We start from the raw sequence: 16,732 nt of genomic DNA, 5'->3' as shown, positions 1-16,732 counted from the left end.
CGTCCTATTTATTTCTGTGTTGAGGTTCAAATATCTTGCTCTCGTGGCTCTGATGGATTTGGATTTTCTGAGGTGGAGCATGTCCATTAATTCCGGATTGGACATGGCCTTGTACGTCAGGCATAGATCACCTCTGAGTAGGCGGTATGCGACTGAATAGAGCTGGAGTTTCTTCAGCCGGGCAGCATATGACACGTTTGAGACCCTTTATCCTCTTGGTGAGGAACATTTGGGGTCTTTCTAACTGCTGCAGGTGTCGGGTAAGATGCATCCCAAATGGGGCATTGTACTCAATCATGGGCCTGATAAGAGAAGAGTACAGGGGCACAATGACCTCTCGATCTAGATGTGAATCCCTTCATGATAAGGTGGGCAATATAGAAGGTCTTCCTAACCACCTTGGCAATGTGAGTGTCAAATGAGAGGTTACTGTCGACTTGGGTCCCTAGGTCTCCGATTACCTCTTCCATACTTAATGGATTACCACCTATGTGGTAGTTTGTGGGTACCTTGTTTTTCCCAAAAGGGTATGACTATACATTTTTTGGCGTTCAGTTTAAGGCCATGGCTCTGGCACCAATTATCCATTTCTATGAGGCCTTTCTGAAGGATGCTCGTGTCCGCTAGAGTATCAATTATGGCGCCCAGTTTGCAGTCATCTGCGATCTTGGTCAGCCACAATCCTCCTACGTTTGTTTGCACCTCGGAAAAATAAATGCCGAACAAGAGGGGTCCCAGGACTGAGCCCTGTGGGACACCGCTTGTGACTGGCTTAGAGTCTGACATGGCTCCAGCAATTCTGACCTTGTGGCTTCTGTCCTTGAGCCAGTTTGCAACCCATCTTGTGACATATGGGTTAAGCTGGTGAGTTTGTCAATGATGCCCGAGTGGGGTATTGTGTCGAAGGCGCAAGGTCAAGGTTGGCTGTGTGAACTGCCTTACCCTCATCAATGGCCTTAGTGACCGTTACAAAAAAGTCGACTAGGTTCAAAAGGCAGGATCTGCCTTTGACAAAGCCGAATTGGGTAGGATCTAATGTCTGTAGGTCCCCAATGTCTTTGTTTATGAGTTCCATAATGATCCTTTCCATAGCTTTGCAGACCAGGCTCGTCAAGCTTATGGGGCGGTAATTTCCAGGGTCCGTAGAAGCACCTCCTTTGTGGAGTGGGATCACTGTTGCTGTACGCCACTCTTTGGGTGCGTATCCTGTAGTAAGGCTAAGATTCAACAGCCGCCTTATGTGCGGGTTTAGTTCCTCTTGGAGTTCATGTAGCATGCAGCCCGGGACACCGTCCGGTCCCATTGATTCTGTGTTTTTAGCTTTGGAGAGGGCGGCTCTCACCTGGGCATCTGAGATGTTAGGGAGGCTACACTCTGCTGGGATAGATATTTCTCCTTTTGGGGGGGGGGGTGGAGAAATTTGCACTGAACCGGTCTGCCAGAATGTTGGCAATATCTGTGGGTTCAGTGCATTTTGTGTCATTTTGGACTAATTCTGAGCATATCTGGGAGTTTCCACCCAGGTTTCTAACATAGCTAAAAAAGGCCTTGTGATTGTCTTTTGCGATTTTAAGTTGGCCTTGGATGATTTTATGAGTGATCGAAGTTTTTTGCTAGTACTGATCAGAGATGCCTTCCCTTTTGGGGATTTTGCTCTGTCATGTAGTAGCTTCCTCCTCCTGTTGTAAAGTTTAGGGGCTGGGGTCCACCAGACAGGACGCCTGCCTTTGTGGGAATGGGTCTTGGTTTTATTAGGGATTGCATGATCCATGCATTCTTGAAGGTGTCCGTAGAAGGCATTTATAAAGGATTCAGCGGTGTGGGTTGTGGTTTCCACTGGCCCAGGGGCCTTGAAAGATATCACTTCAGTCTTAAGAAGTGTGAAGTCGGCTTTTGAGAAATTCTTCACTGTGATCTTCTGTGCAGGGGGTGGGATGTAGATTTCCAGTGAGATTAATTTATGGTCTGATTTCACCAATGAGGGGTATACTTCCGGTGTGGAGCATTTTGTCCCCATGTTTGTGATGATCAGGTCTAGTATATTATCTCCTCTTGTGGGAGTGGTGACTAGTTGTTCCATTGCATTTGAGTTTATGAATTCTAGGAACCTTTGGGCTAGGGTGTTAGGGCTTGAGTAATGTTCCCAGTCTATGTTTGGGTAGTTGAAGTCTCCCAATATGATGGTATTTGGAGAGACATTCATACTCTCCAGTGTCTTCAGGAAGGCTGAGTGGGGTTCCTGAGTTTGAGAGGGTGGTCTGTAGCATGCTACAAACTGTAGGGCAGTTTTGCCTATAGTTAGTTGCATCTGGATGGTCTCCGATGCTTTTTTTGACTGCTGTATTTAGACTGTATTTCACCTAAAACCAGACTATACACATGCAACAGCTGCAAAGGCCACAAAAGTACCACATGAAGAGGATCCTAGGCCTTAAACACATGTCCTACATGGACAGACTCAACCCCCCCCCCCCCTCCAAGCTATTCTCGGTCTCATATCGTCTACTAAGAGGCAATCTCTGCTCGACTTACAAAGCCATGTCTGACCCAGCTCTGTTAGAGATGCTACATCTAAAGAAATCCCAAACCCTCCACACCATATGGTCCAGAGACCTCAACCTCATTACCACAATTAACAGAACATGCTGGAGGGACAGGTTCATAACCCAGAGACTACCCTTGCTCTGGAATAGACTTCCCATACATGTCAAGCAGAGCACTGCACTGGCCCTCTTCAAGAGAGATCTTGATGAGTGGATGGGAAATAGAAAGTTCACCCCGGGGATCACTCCAGTGGCTCTGCTTGATAGAGGCACTGGGAACTAATGTCAGGCGGCATGACGCCAGGGCACTTCTATGGGCTTGGCTTGTAAAGGCTCCAGGTCCATTAGCCTAGTACACGCTTATGAACCTGTAACACTTCAAGAGCATGTGATCCATTCCACCAAAAAATCTTTGAGGTCGGAGGATGGAAGGGGGGAGTTGACGATAAATGACGATAGACACAGATGGAACATTACAGTGAGTACATAACTTCTTTTATTTCATGTTGTCAATCTCATTTTATCCTCGACTGAGTCCCCAGCTACCATAAAGCTTGGGTGGACTCACATAAGGATATTCCTGAGCACCATCGACCCAAAGGATGATCTTTTCCTAGAAACCAAGTCCAGTTTGTAATGACTAATAAAAGTATGGGGAGAAGCCCAAGTAGCTGCTGCACATACGTCATCCATTGAAGCTCAAAACTGGAAGACTGATGAAGTAGCTGCAGACACTGTAGAATGTGCTTTCACAAGTTTAGGCAAGGTTAAATTACTTTTATTATAAATGAATGAAATGCAGTCTTTCAGCCACTTAGATAGGGTAATCTTGCCGTTTCTTTTTCTAGCTCAAAGTTGGGCAAGGCAAACATTTGACTTGATTGTCTTATATTTTTTTCTGTGAAGACAGAAACGTAATTGTCTATGGACATCTAGTTAATGTAGTGCATTCTCCTTTGTTAGAATGATTAGGGAAGAAGACTGGGAAATTAATAGTCTGGTTAATGTTAGCCTGATACTACCTTAGGCAGGAAGGAGGGGTTCACTTGTAAATATACCCTACCCTTATGGAAAACTAGGTAAGGAAGTTCATATAAAGCCTGGATTTCTGAAATTCTTTGGGCTGAAGTAATGGCTACCAAAAAGAGTGCCCTCCTAGATCAACTTCAGATCACATTATGCAAATGGTTCAAAGGGGGAATGTATTACTGCCTGTAGTACTAAGTTCAGGTCCCAAGGAGGAGCTGGATCTTTATAAGGGTGTTTTAACAAAAGTGTGCCAGTTAAGAACGATTTACAAAACCTGTGAGAGGCTAAAAAACATTCAAAACTATTGTAAAAATTAGAAATTGCAGACAATTGTGGTCTGATGGTGGATGGAGATGCCCCAGCACTGAACAGAGACGTTAAGAAATCTAAAACCTGTTCAGCTGAAGCAGGGAAAGGATCAATTTGCTTTTCATAGGCCCAAATTGTAAATCTCTTCCACTCATTTAAATATAGTTTTCTAGTAGGTTTATAAGCGGATGAAAGGATGCAACATACTGGAAAGGACATATTTGGATGCCTGGCAACTAATCGAATTGGAGGAACCACGCAGTCAGCTTGCAGTTAGATATATTTGGGTGAACAAGGCTATCTGGATGGGACAGGAGATTTGGCACTAGGTCCAGAATCCAATGTTGATCAATCAACTAAGGCCAAAGAAAGGGGAACCAAATCTGTTGAGGCAAAAAGAGGGCAATGAAGATTGATGCACTCTTCAGCCTGAGTGCTTTCAGTAAAATTTGGGAATTAGAGGTACCAGGGGAAAGGCTTACAGTAAACTGGGGGGCAATCATTGAGGAGAGCATCTCTGGGTGACTTTCCTCTAGGGGGAATCAGGGTGATGTAATTGCTGCATTTGCGGTTTAGGAAAAAGGCAAACAGTTCGTTGCAAGGTTGACACCAATGGAGTAAGGCTTGGTTCCTTCCTCCTTGCTGATGTACAAAACCACTGCCATACTGACTGAATTGCAATAATCCCCTGAGGAAGACCTGTATGAAAGGTCTTCAACACAAAAAGAACCACTCATCTCCAGCACACTGATGTGAAAGCTGGACTCTAATGGAGACCAACTGCCTTGGACCGTCTTGCCCAGATAATGCCCCACCACTCCATCTGGGAGGACTCTGCAGTCACTATGGCCATGGGCTCTGGAAAAACAAAACGACTATGAAGAATTTGCTCAAAATGTATCCACCAAAGAAGGTCCATTTTGCAATGGTTGGTGATGAAGATCTGGCCTGATAGTGGGTGGTGAATGATAGACCACTGGGAATCTAATAGCAATTGCAGAACTCTCATATGTAACCTGACTAATGGCCCTAAAGTTATGGAAGCTGGCATGGATACTAGAGCTTGCAAGACTAATCACGCTTGAACATTCTTTCTGTGAATTAACTTTTGAACCTGAAGCACAATTCTCTGATATCGTTCTGGAGGAAGAGATGTTATCTCTAGAGTATTCAGTACTGCCTCTATGAACTCTAAATTTTGTGTCGAAGTTAAATGAGACTTTTCTAGATTGACGGTAATCCCAAGATTGGTGAAGGTGTGAAGAGTGTAGTCTCTGGCTATTATTACTTGGTGCCTGATCGAAGTGGTTATGAGCCAGTTTTCCAGGTACGGAAACACTTGGAATCCTTCCAGTCTCAAGTGAGCTGCTACTACTGCCATGCATTTGGTGAACATCATGGGGGCTGTGGTGAGACCAAAAAGCAGCAATCTGAATTGGTAATGACTGGCTCCCAGCTGTAAGTGGAGGAACATTCTGGAGCATTCGTCCATTTTTTATATAATACTCATCCTGAAGGTCTATTGAGCACATACTGTCATCTTTCTTCAGAAAGAGGAGAACAGACTGCATGAGACTGCATCGTGACCATCCATAGACTAGTTCAGCATACTGAGATCCAAAATTGGTCTCTAGTCCCCAGTCTTTTTTGGCAGTAAACAGAATCTTGGGTAGGTTCCTGATCTTTCCTGGTCTTGTTGGATGACTCGTTTTGTCCAGCAGTTTATGGATTTCTTGCCCTGATGAATCGTTCTGATTGGGTGGCATAACGGGGATTTTCTTGTGAATGGGGGAAGGTTGAGAAAAGGAATGATATAAAGTTTGGATACGATCCCTTGCACCCAGGAATTTTTCCAAGTTTAGCCAGGAGTTTAGGTGCAAGGCTAAGCATTCCCCGACTGCCTCCAGAGGAAGACAATCGGGCCCTCCCTTCAGGAATGCTGAATGGGCTTGCCTGGGAAAGAATCTCTGAAGCCCTGGTTTTGCAGAGTACCTCTGCCATGAGGATGGTGTCGTCCATTTTGGTTCCCCTTCTCTATACCTGGGGGAGCTCCCTCCATGTACATCTTGGAAAGGCCCTTGGGATTTCTTGAACCACATTTTTCCACCACTTCTCTAGTTCCTAGAGAAGGACCTTTTTTTGGGGGGGTGGGGGACGTGCTCACAGCAGAAAGGATCTTACCATCCTTCTCACACCTTGATAAAGTCTCTTTTACTTTAGAGCCAAACACGGATGTTCGTCAAAAGGAGCATTGATGAAAAGACTTAAATGGTTCCACAAAGTCACATAGGCACATCCTGGCATATCTCCTTATGGCTACACCTGTACCTGCTACTCTAGACATCCCTTCAGCTGTATGAGCAATCAGCCTCATGGTCGAATTGGACACGAATTCCAAGGTGGCTAAATGGGAACCAGTTAATCTTGGACTCCCTCAGCTACAGCTCCTGCCAGGATGTCTGGCAGCTCTTTAATCAAATCTCATTGGTGTCTGGTGAAATGTGCCAAAAAATTCAAGGACCTTATAGCTAAGGTCGAAGCATACACCCAACTTCCCAAATCTGCCAATGGCCCAGAACTCCCTACTGGGTGGACAGACAGAGGAGCTCTCCCCAGCAATTTCCTTTTTACTGGCTGATGCTACGGGCTTAGCATCTACAGCCAACGCCTTAGCCCAAAACTTTTGATCTTCAGGAACGGAAAGTATTTTATCCGGTCTTTTGCGGATGGGCTTCATGCTGCCTGTAGCCTTCCATGCCAGCTAAGAAATTAACAGAATGAGTTCATCAGCAGGTGGAGTCACCCAAGAGGTAGATGGGCGGGTGCCAAAAGCCTACAAGTAAACAGACTCCTCCAGACATCCCTCTGTTTTAAAATTTCCAAGATGTCTCCAAATGAGGCACCTGCAGGGGCTGAATGTGGGGACCCTTCCCCATCATCAAAATCTGTCTCTTCTTTTCTGAAGAGCCTCCTCAGGAGGGTAATTTGCAGAGGTATCAGAAAATGACAGTAGCTGTGCCTGTGATATCGGAGGCTTCAGCATCCGCTGTCCCAGTCAAGCTGAAGCTCCGAAGAGCAGGAATAGCCAAGAAAAACCTGGAATTGAGACTTGTTGATTGAACTGGCAGGGTAGCCATGGCTCCAGGAAGTCTCTGGTTCAGAAATAACCAAAGAGCTCAGGGTAACCACCATCTCTGAAGAAGCGAACTCCGGAGTTAGAACAGTCTGTGTTGGAAGGTCCTGAACAGAGGACTCCAAGACCTCTGAGGATGTTAGAGGAGTAGTTAATGGTGCAAAGGACATTTTGGTACAAGTACCTGAAGGGATTGGTACCAAAGTGAGTCCTGAAAGCCCTCTAGCCCATAAAATATTACTCACTAGCCTCACCAGATTGGGTTCTGAAAAAACTTTTGGTGGAATGGATGGACAGACATGGAAAGAGACTTTGGTTTCTGCAAGAATACTTCTGGGAACTCCCCAGCAAAGGGATCAATTGATGGAGAGTAGATAGCTCTAGGCAAAGTGATCTTATCAGGTGAAACAGTAGTCAACTGTTGTATTGAGGCCTTTGATGTGAAAGGGCTTGAAATTACAATCTGTGCTGGAATGCACGTAGGCACCAGAATGTCAATGGCAGAGGCCTTCGGTTCTTTGGGAAGTTTCAGAGCAGAGGCCTTCAATTTATTGGCTTTTGGAACCAACGGGGAGGTAGGAATGGAAAAACTTTTTTTCAATTTTTCTGTAATGGACGAGGAAGAAGGAGAAGAAACCTCTGTCTTAGCTTTAGCTCCAGCGGATAAGGCTTTATCAAAAGCTGAAAGGAGAAGTCCTTTTAAAATAAGCTTATTAAGCCTTTCCACTAGAGCCCAGTGGCTAAAGGTGCGACAAATGCTGCATTCTTCCTTTAAGTCGTGAGGACCAAGACAATACACACAATGTACTACATGAACTATAAAATGAACTGGCACCTCACCTAAGTGTCATGTTTAATCACATCCTCACCTCAGGCTTCGTGCCCACTGAGTGGTGCACAGCTACAGTTATCCCACTCCACAAGGGAGGGATCCAACTTGGATCCTGGGAACTACCGCCCATCAGTCTGACTAGCCTGATCTGCAAGGCCATGGAACGTATTATTATGGAACTTATAAACAAAGGCATTGGCAACCTTAAAACACTGGACCCCACCCAGTTTGGGTTCATGAAGGGCCGATCATGTCTCCTGAACCTTACTGACTTCTTCGAATCAGTCTCCAAAGCCGTGGACAAGGGTAAGGCAGTCCACACAGCCTATCTGGACCTCGCCAAGGCCTTTGACACCATCCCCCACTCTGGAATCATAGATAAACCTACTAAGCTGGGCATTAATCCCTACGTCACTCGATGGGTTGCCAACTGGCTTACTGACAGAACCCACACTGTAAAAGTAGCGGACTCCAAACTCAGCTCCAGCAAGTGACAAGTGGAGAACCTCAGGGTTGAGTCCTGGGACCTCTCTTGTTTGGCATCTACTTCTCTGAAGTAAAGGACAACACTAAGGGACTTTGGCTAGCAAAGTTTGCAGATGACTGCAAACTGGGAGCCATTATTGAATCCCCAAATGATGTGGATACGCTACAAAAGGGTCTTACAGAAACAGATGCTTGGTGCCAGAGCCATGGGCTCAAGCTCAATGTCAAGAAATGTATATACCCCATGAATTATCACATAGGTGGCAGTACACTAAACACCGAAAGTGTGATGAGACTTAGGGACACAGGTGGACAGTGGTCTCACCTTCAATAATCACATCGCCACAACAGTCAGGAAATCCTTCTATGTGGCAGACCTCATCACTAAGGGTTTTTCACGCAGAAAAAAGGAGGTCATTGTCCCACTGTACTCATCCCTCATTAGATCCATTATAGAATACAATGCCTCATTTGGTATGTACCTCTCAAGACATCTGCAACAACTGGAAAGACCACAGAAATACCTCACTAAAAAAATCACAGGGCTAAAGCAGATGCCCTATGCTGACCACCTTAAAAAAAACTCCAGCTATACTCTGTCGCATTTCATCTACTCCGAGGCGATTTCTGCTTAACATACAAGGCCATGTCAAACCCAGAGCTGTTGGACATGCTACACAAAGAAATCCCAATCCCTCAGAGCCACACGCTCCAGGGATCTAAATCTTGTCATCACAATAAACAAAACATGCTGGAGGGATAGGTTCCTGACCCAGGGACTCCCAGACTCTGGAATAGACTGCCCATACATGTCAAGCAGGCCTCTTTGGCCCTCTTCAAACGGAACCTTGATGACTGGATGGGAGAAAGGAAATTCACCCTGGAGATCACGTCAGTCGCCCTGCTAGACAGGGGTCCAGGGAAATAAATAGTGTGGGAAGAAGTAGCCAGGGAATTATGGCTAGACTTGTATAGGCCCTAGGGCCGATTGCCTAGTACCAACCTATGAACCTATAAAAAATTAAAGTCTGATGAGGGAATTTTATGGCCACACTTCTGACATTTTTTTGAATCCAGAGGGGCCCTTAAACTTCTCAGCCATGTTGAGAACTGAAACAGCTAGAAAAAATTTGCTAAGGAAATCTCACTCCACAAAAGAAAGCGAGAGCAGAAGAGATTATTTTTACTTATATTTTTATACTTTAAGAAAGAAGGGAAAAGGAGATTATCAATGATGATAGTTGTAGAAACACACAAACATGTACAGGGACGAGAAAAAGACCACAACACTGGGGGAGAGACTATGAGTAAGAATAGAGGGGAATACTCTGAGAAATACACTAAATGTAACAAGAAAGAAAAGGGAAAGACGACAAACTAAGAAAAAAGACAAATTGACCTAAACCCACTAGCACTTGAGAGTAGTAGCTAGACGAGATCTGAGGTAATTCAGAGAGGGGGTTTCTGGGTAGAGGTGAAGCTTGAGAGTTTTTGGCTGGCGCAAGCTGCAGTATCAGCAAAGTTCGTTCCGAAATCGGAACCAAACCCAATGTCAAGGATAAAATGAAGACTGACATCAGATCACACCTTTTAATTGATTTATAGATTTTTAACCATCTGTGTTTATTTTTAAGGCAGTTAACATTATTACAGACCACACTAAGAGGCTTTACACTTTCAGATATACGCATTAAGATAGCTTTCTAGTTGCCTCTAATCACATCAGCAATTCCTGCCAACAAGCACGGCAGAATAAGAGTTTTTCACATCTGAAACCAGGCCCAGAGGTGGAATTAGTTCACTGCCAGCAAGTTGGGATAAGTTTGGATAGAACCGTACACTTCCTACATCACTAGGTCTTCGTAGCCTAAACATATACCTTAGAGTGTAAAACAGTACCCTAATTGAGCACCAAGAACAAGGATAGATATTGATTTCTTACCTCCTGAACTTCATGACGAGGTGCAATATTGGGAAGAAAGTGTGCAAGAACCTCATTTGCCAAGGAAAGCACAGCATTTCTTACCTCCCCTACTCTGCTGCGCCAACCAAAATAGGGACGCATTTCCATACATGAAAAAAGTACAGTTTTGTACCTACCATAAATGTAGATGTTCGAAGATGCACATTGCTGCAGTCCTTAAATATGGGTAGTCCGCTGTCCTCGGTCGGCCCGAATACCAAAGTATTAGGCTGACGTCGGTCAAGGCGCATAAAACTGACATCAGGACGTCAGGGTACAAAAGCGCATGACCGACGTCATTTCCTCAGTCTTTTCTTGCCCCAGATGTCAGAAGGCCCTAACAAGAAAGGCCACAGCCAACAACCAGCACCAACTAACCAACCACCCGTGCACTAACCATATTTACAATATGTACAACACAAACCACACCACCACCTTCAACAACAGAGGGAAGGAGGGAGGGTAATTGGACTGCAGCAATGTGGATCTTGAACATCTACATTTATGGTAGGTACAAAACTGTACTATGTTCTTCATCTCACATTGCTGCAGTCCTTACATATGGGTAGAATCCCAAAGCAGAGGTAAGGGAGGATGGCAAAACTATAAAGCATTAGGAGCTGCCAAAATGCCCTGTAAAATTGCAGTGGCAAATCCAGCCCTAGATTTAGAGTAAAGTGGAAGGTGGTAATGCTTAGAGAAAGTATGCACTGAACTCCAAGTAGCTGCTTCCAAAATATCTTTAGTAGCCACCCCTTAAAAAGCTGTAGAAGTGGCAGTAGCCCTAGTGGAATGAGGCCTAATCCCAGCTGGAATCTCCTTACCATGATGGGAATAACAGAAAGCAATACAAAAACCAATCCACTTAGAAATAGTTTGTTTTGAAACAGGTTTGCCCTGAGAACCCAAAGCAAAAGAAACAAACAACTGCTGAGACTGCCTGAACCCTTTAGTTCTGCTCAAATAATATCGCAACTGTCTGTGTATATCCAAAGTGTGCAAAATCCTTTCCCCTTTATTTTGGGGGTTTGCATAAAAAGTAGGCAAATAATAGTTTTCTGACTAGAGAAGGACTGCTGTTAGAAAGAGGTGCTCCAATGTTCCTCCAAGGCCGCAAAGACCAAATGCAATTTTCTGAGATACAGCTTCCAGAAGGAGAATTTCATTCTACAGGGAGGACCACAATGAGCTAGTTGAAGAATCTGGCATTTTCAATTCAAGTATTTACAACCAAATGCATGAATGGGCGTTCCTTCATTGAAGGTTGTGCGTTAGGCCCGGCAAGCCAGCACGTAAAAATCTACTGCCAATCATTATCAGACCGGAGTTCCGCTGTGGCGACCCCTAACCGGGAAAAGCCGAAAGAGACACACACACACAGAACCAACCAGTCAAAGACCCTAGACTTCAAATCACTATTACCCAAAGGAAAAAAAGGAGCCAGCAGGCAGCTGAGTAAATGTTATTATTCAACCACATACAAATACATTTCTAACTACATATGAGTGTAGGTAATATGCAAAAACAAGAGAACTTCAGTGTTATTTTTTCACATGGCACAAAAAGAAAAGGAAAAATATCTTCTATACAACGTACCTCATATTCACTTCTATCAAGAACAACATTCTTCTCTTTTTCTTCAGCTGATTTATCCTGTAAATCATCATTTTCATGCAACTCTGATGCTTCTTCCCCATCTTTTTCATGCAACTCCGATGCTTCTTCCTCCTCATCTTCCTCATAATCAAGATTAGCATCATCAACTTCTTTAACGTCCTCCAGACTCGTATCCCAAAGAATTGTAGCCCTTTTCCTCCTTGTGAATTTATTGTCAGCGTTATTTATGATGAGAGAGACGTCACTGGCCGATCGCCTATCATCACACGGCAGTGCTGTAGGTCTACTTGAATTATAAACCAGGACCTGCAATACAAATAAGACATAACTCAACACTAAACTCTGCAAAGTCCTCTGCTCTTCAAACTGCAGCACTGTACTTCAATAATCACTTTTATAAGTTTATGGTGCGAACCTGAAAAAAAAAAAAAAATGTATAAAAATGAACTGAAAACCATTTCCATCTGGACACAGACAGCATTCATACTGGTAGATCTATTTTGTACAAATTTATCTACAACAGAAATTAATTTTATAGAAAATGTGGTTAACACCTGAGCCCCAAAAATACTACTATAAACTCCAAAATTAAGATACGAATTTCACCAAACCAAAAGATATATCCAAAGAGAAATAACTTGATTGAAAATAAATGTCGAAAGGACTTCAGTCACAACTAAACAGCTTCAATAAATTATTAAACTATAAAAAGCCAGTAAAATAATGTTATAATACCTTACCTTTCCCTTAAAATGGGTAGACAGTCATTCAGACAAGGAGGGAAGGTGGCTTTTAACCTAAGTTGCCATATCAACTTTTTTTATGAATGTTAATTTCCAATCACCTCCTCTTGGGTTCTTTTTTACTACATCCAAGACACCAAACTTGAAGCCCCAAATCTGACACACTCACATGAGTGTTTATATAAGGCACTACTTTATTTTCTTGTTCTTGTGTCGTAAAGGTGCTCAAATTCTATTTTTGAGCGCCTTCTCAGTTTTGCCTATGTAAAAACTTGGGCAGCCCCCACATTTTGCTAAATATACCAATTTGGAGGATGCACAGTTAGCTTTTTTGAAATACAATCTAAGGTTAGATTTTGTGTACCAATGATATAGGAACAGAAGTTGCATGCTCCACAAGGTGTTGTCCAGCTTACCTTCTCACTTCCCCATTTTTTTGAGTTGATCACCCTCAAGGAGTTCCTTAACATTCTTTCTTATCCTGTAGGTGAACCTCGGCTCGTCGCCCACTATTTCACTTAGATCTTTACTGATTTTAAAAATGCTCCAATGAGCTTGTAGTATATCACTCAAAGGTTTGGTAAAATGGTTCAACTCTGTAATAAATGCTTTATCAAACTTTCTGAATCGTGTTTTTTCTATCAAGCCCCACCCAGAAAAGGGGGTATATTTAGTACCCAATCCTTTGAGAACGTCCTCCAAAATTTTGGCGACCAGTTGACTAGGGTAGCCCCTGTTAGCGAACATTTCTTTAAACTTATTTATATCTGTCCCCAGTTCATTCCGGTGAGATGTCATCCTAGCTATCCTAATAGCTTGACCCTTCACTAGGTTTCCTTTTGAAATAAGGGGGTGACAACTATCATAGTGCAAAAAGCTGTTACACCAGGTATCCTTCCTATGGATGTTAGATTTAAATCCTCCAATGATGTGTGGCACAGTTACATCCAGGTAGTTAATTTTGTCCTTGTTCCACTCGTGTAAATTTACAATATGTGGTGCATCCAATTTAGGTACTGTACAAATCTAGGAATTCCCTCGGGGTCACCATCCCACAAAATAAAGATGTCATCCAAATACCTCACATATAAGTGCAAGAATTTTGAAAGGGTACTATTAAGGACATGTTGCTTTACCCATCCCAACATAAGATTTGCATAAGCGGGGGCAAACATTGCCCCCAATGCTACTTCAGTGACTTGCTGAAAATATTCACACTGGAAGTGAATGTACTTGTTCTCCAGAATAAGTTCCATTAATTCACCTAACAAGTTAACCAGTTCGTCTGACAGTATGGATTTAAAAGTAACGGATTCAAGGAAAAATTTTAGTCCGTCATTCTTGGGGATGACTGAGAACAAATATTTTACATCGATGGTCAAAAAATCAGACCCTCCTTTCAAATGGAAGATTTTAATCTACTCAAGAAATCCACTGAATCTCGTATCAGGTGTGGGGTATTAAAAACTACTTTCTTCAAATTATGGTCTATGTATACTACTAGGGGGTGGGTTTTAGAGGTGATAGGAAATTAACATTAATAAAAAATGGGATAAGGCAATTTAGGTTAAAAGTCACCTTCCTCCCTGGTCTGAATGAATATGCATCTGTTAAACCCATTTTAATGGAAAGGGCAGGTATTATAATGCTATTTTGCTGGCTTTGTATATTTTAATAAAATCTTGAAGCTACTGGTGTCCTTTCAAAATTTATTGCTTTTCAGTAAGATACAAATTGCACTTTTTTGTCCCTGGACAAAAATCTGACTCCACAATACATTCACGTTTACACTAAACCAGTGTCTTTAGTTACAAAATAAATTTCTCTTCTTACACGGTGATTGGTGACCGATTTTTAACATCAGCACTTAAAGATAATTACTTAAAATAAGGCTACTGTTGGGCAGATTTGCAGCACGTTATACTAACAGTACTCTGCTGGTGGAAAAGTACAGTTTTGTACCTACCATAAATGTAGATGTTCGAAGATCCACATTGCTGCAGTCCTTACACTTGGGTAGTCCGCTGTCCTCGGTCGGCCCGAATATCAAAGTATAAGGCTGACGTCGGTCATGGCGCATTTGACTGACATCAGGACGTCAGGGTACAAATGCGCATGACCGACGTCATATCCTCAGTCTTTTCTTGCCCCAGATGTCAGAAGACCCTAAAAATAAAGGTCAAAACCAAAAGACAGCAAACAACCAACCCACCACCCTTGCACTAACTATATGTACAATATACACAAAATACACAATATGTACAACCCAACCCACACAACCACCTATAACTACAGAGGGGAAGGAGGGAGGGTAAATTGGACTGCAGCAATGTGGATCTTCGAACATCTAGATTTATGGTAGGTACAAAACTGTACTATGTTCTTCATCTCACATTGCTGCAGTCCTTACACTTGGGTAGAATCCCAAAGCAGAGGTAAGGGAGGATGGCTAACTACAAGGAAGCAGGAGCTGCCAAGATGCCCTGCAAAACAGCAGTGGAAAAACCAGCCCTGGATTTAGAGTAAAGTGGCAGGTGATAATGCCTAGAGAAAGTATGCACTGAACTCCAAGTAGCTGCCTCCAAAATATCCTTGGTAGCCACTCCCCTCAAAAAAGCTGTTGAAGTGGCAGTAGCCGTAGTGGAATGAGGCCTAATCCCAGCTGGAATCTCCTTGCCATGATGGGAATAACAGAAAGCAATGCAAAACCCAATCCACTTAGAAATAGTTTGTTTTGACACAGGCTTGCCCTGAGAACTCAAAGCAAAAGAAACAAACAACTGCTGAGACTGCCTGAACCCTTTAGTTCTGTCCAAATAATATCGCAACTGCCTGTGTACATCTAAAGTGTGCAAAATCTTTTCCCCTTTATTTTGGGGATTTGCATAAAAAGTAGGCAAATGAATAGTTTGGTTTAAAGCCACACTAGAAACCACCTTAGGCATAAAGGAAGGATTAGTACGTAATAATACCCTATCCTTATAGAAAATCAAGAAAGGCTCAACCGCCATAAGGGCCTGCAATTCAGAAACCCTTCTTGCAGAGGTAATTGCCAACAAAAAAGCAGTCTTCCATGACAAATATTTCAACTCAGAAGTAGCTGCAGGCTCAAAAGGTTGTAGAGTGAGTTTCTCCAACACAAAATTGAGATCCCAAGCAGGAGTAGGAGCTCTTCGTGGGGGTCTTATATTCTTTGCCCCTCTAAGAAATTGCTTGAACAAAGGATGAGAAAACAATGGTGGGTCACAATCATAGTGAGCGAAATTGCTGCAGCATGAACCTTAATAGAAGAGAAAGACAAACCTTTGTCCAGTAACTCAGTAAGATATTGAAGAGCCACACTCAAATTAGGCTCAGAAACATCAAAATCTTTGCTGCACTCCAAAATAAAAATCTCTTCCATTTATCTGCGTACACTTTCCTTGTACTAGGCCTTCTAGCTTCCAAAATCACATTCAAAACTTGTTGTGGAAGTTGAGACCCTCTATGGTTCAAAACAGAATATGCCAGGCTGTTAGGTGAAGAGAGTGAAGTTTGACATTGAGCAAATGGCTGTCCTCCTGTGACAACAGGTGTGGAATCAAGGCAAAGGCCATGGAGGCTTCCGTACCAGACTTCTCAGTAATGGGTACCAGTGCTGTCGAGGCCAATCTGGAGCTATTAAAATCATCCTTGGCTTGTCCTGTCTGACCTTTAGAAGTACCTTTGGGAGGAGAGGCAGAGGTGGAAAGGCATACACATGAAGATTGCTCCAATTGAAAGAAAGAGCATCCACTTTCCAAGCTGTGGGATGAAACCTTTTGTGCAAAACTTTGGCAGCTGATGGTTTAGTGGAGAAGCGAACAGATCTATGTCTGGAGTTCCCCATGACACTGTCAATTTCTGAAACACATGAGGATCCAATTTCCACTCGTGGGGATCCATAATTGCCTGCTCAACACATCTGCTAAGGAGTTCTGTGCTCCTGGCAGAAACCTTGCCTGAAGATTGAGTTGTAAACTGAGAGCAGTCTCCCACAAAATCATTGCTTGCCTGCATAGAGGATAAGAATGCGTTCCCCTTGCTTGTTGATGTACC

The 16,732-nt window shown here is 43.2% G+C and overlaps 1 protein-coding gene across 5 annotated transcripts in view; it reads right to left on the bottom strand.

The window, feature by feature from the left end:
- KIF20B (kinesin family member 20B) overlaps positions 1 to 16,732 on the bottom strand; it is a 1,912,547-nt gene that overhangs the window by 1,334,005 nt on the left and 561,810 nt on the right. For all 5 annotated transcript variants that reach the window (XM_044056921.1, XM_044056924.1, XM_044056926.1 and 2 more), the window contains exon 13: positions 11,892 to 12,218. In XM_044056921.1, coding sequence (XP_043912856.1) covers positions 11,892 to 12,218 — 327 coding nt within the window. The remainder of the gene's footprint in view (positions 1 to 11,891; positions 12,219 to 16,732) is intronic.

The sequence above is a fragment of the Protopterus annectens genome, chromosome 14.part0 (assembly GCF_019279795.1).
Source record: "Protopterus annectens isolate FY-2018-M chromosome 14.part0, PAN1.0, whole genome shotgun sequence".
NCBI classification, from domain to species: domain Eukaryota; kingdom Metazoa; phylum Chordata; order Ceratodontiformes; family Protopteridae; genus Protopterus; species Protopterus annectens.
The sequence above is the reverse complement of the archived record's forward strand: the minus strand, read 5'-3'. Positions and strand labels throughout refer to the sequence as shown.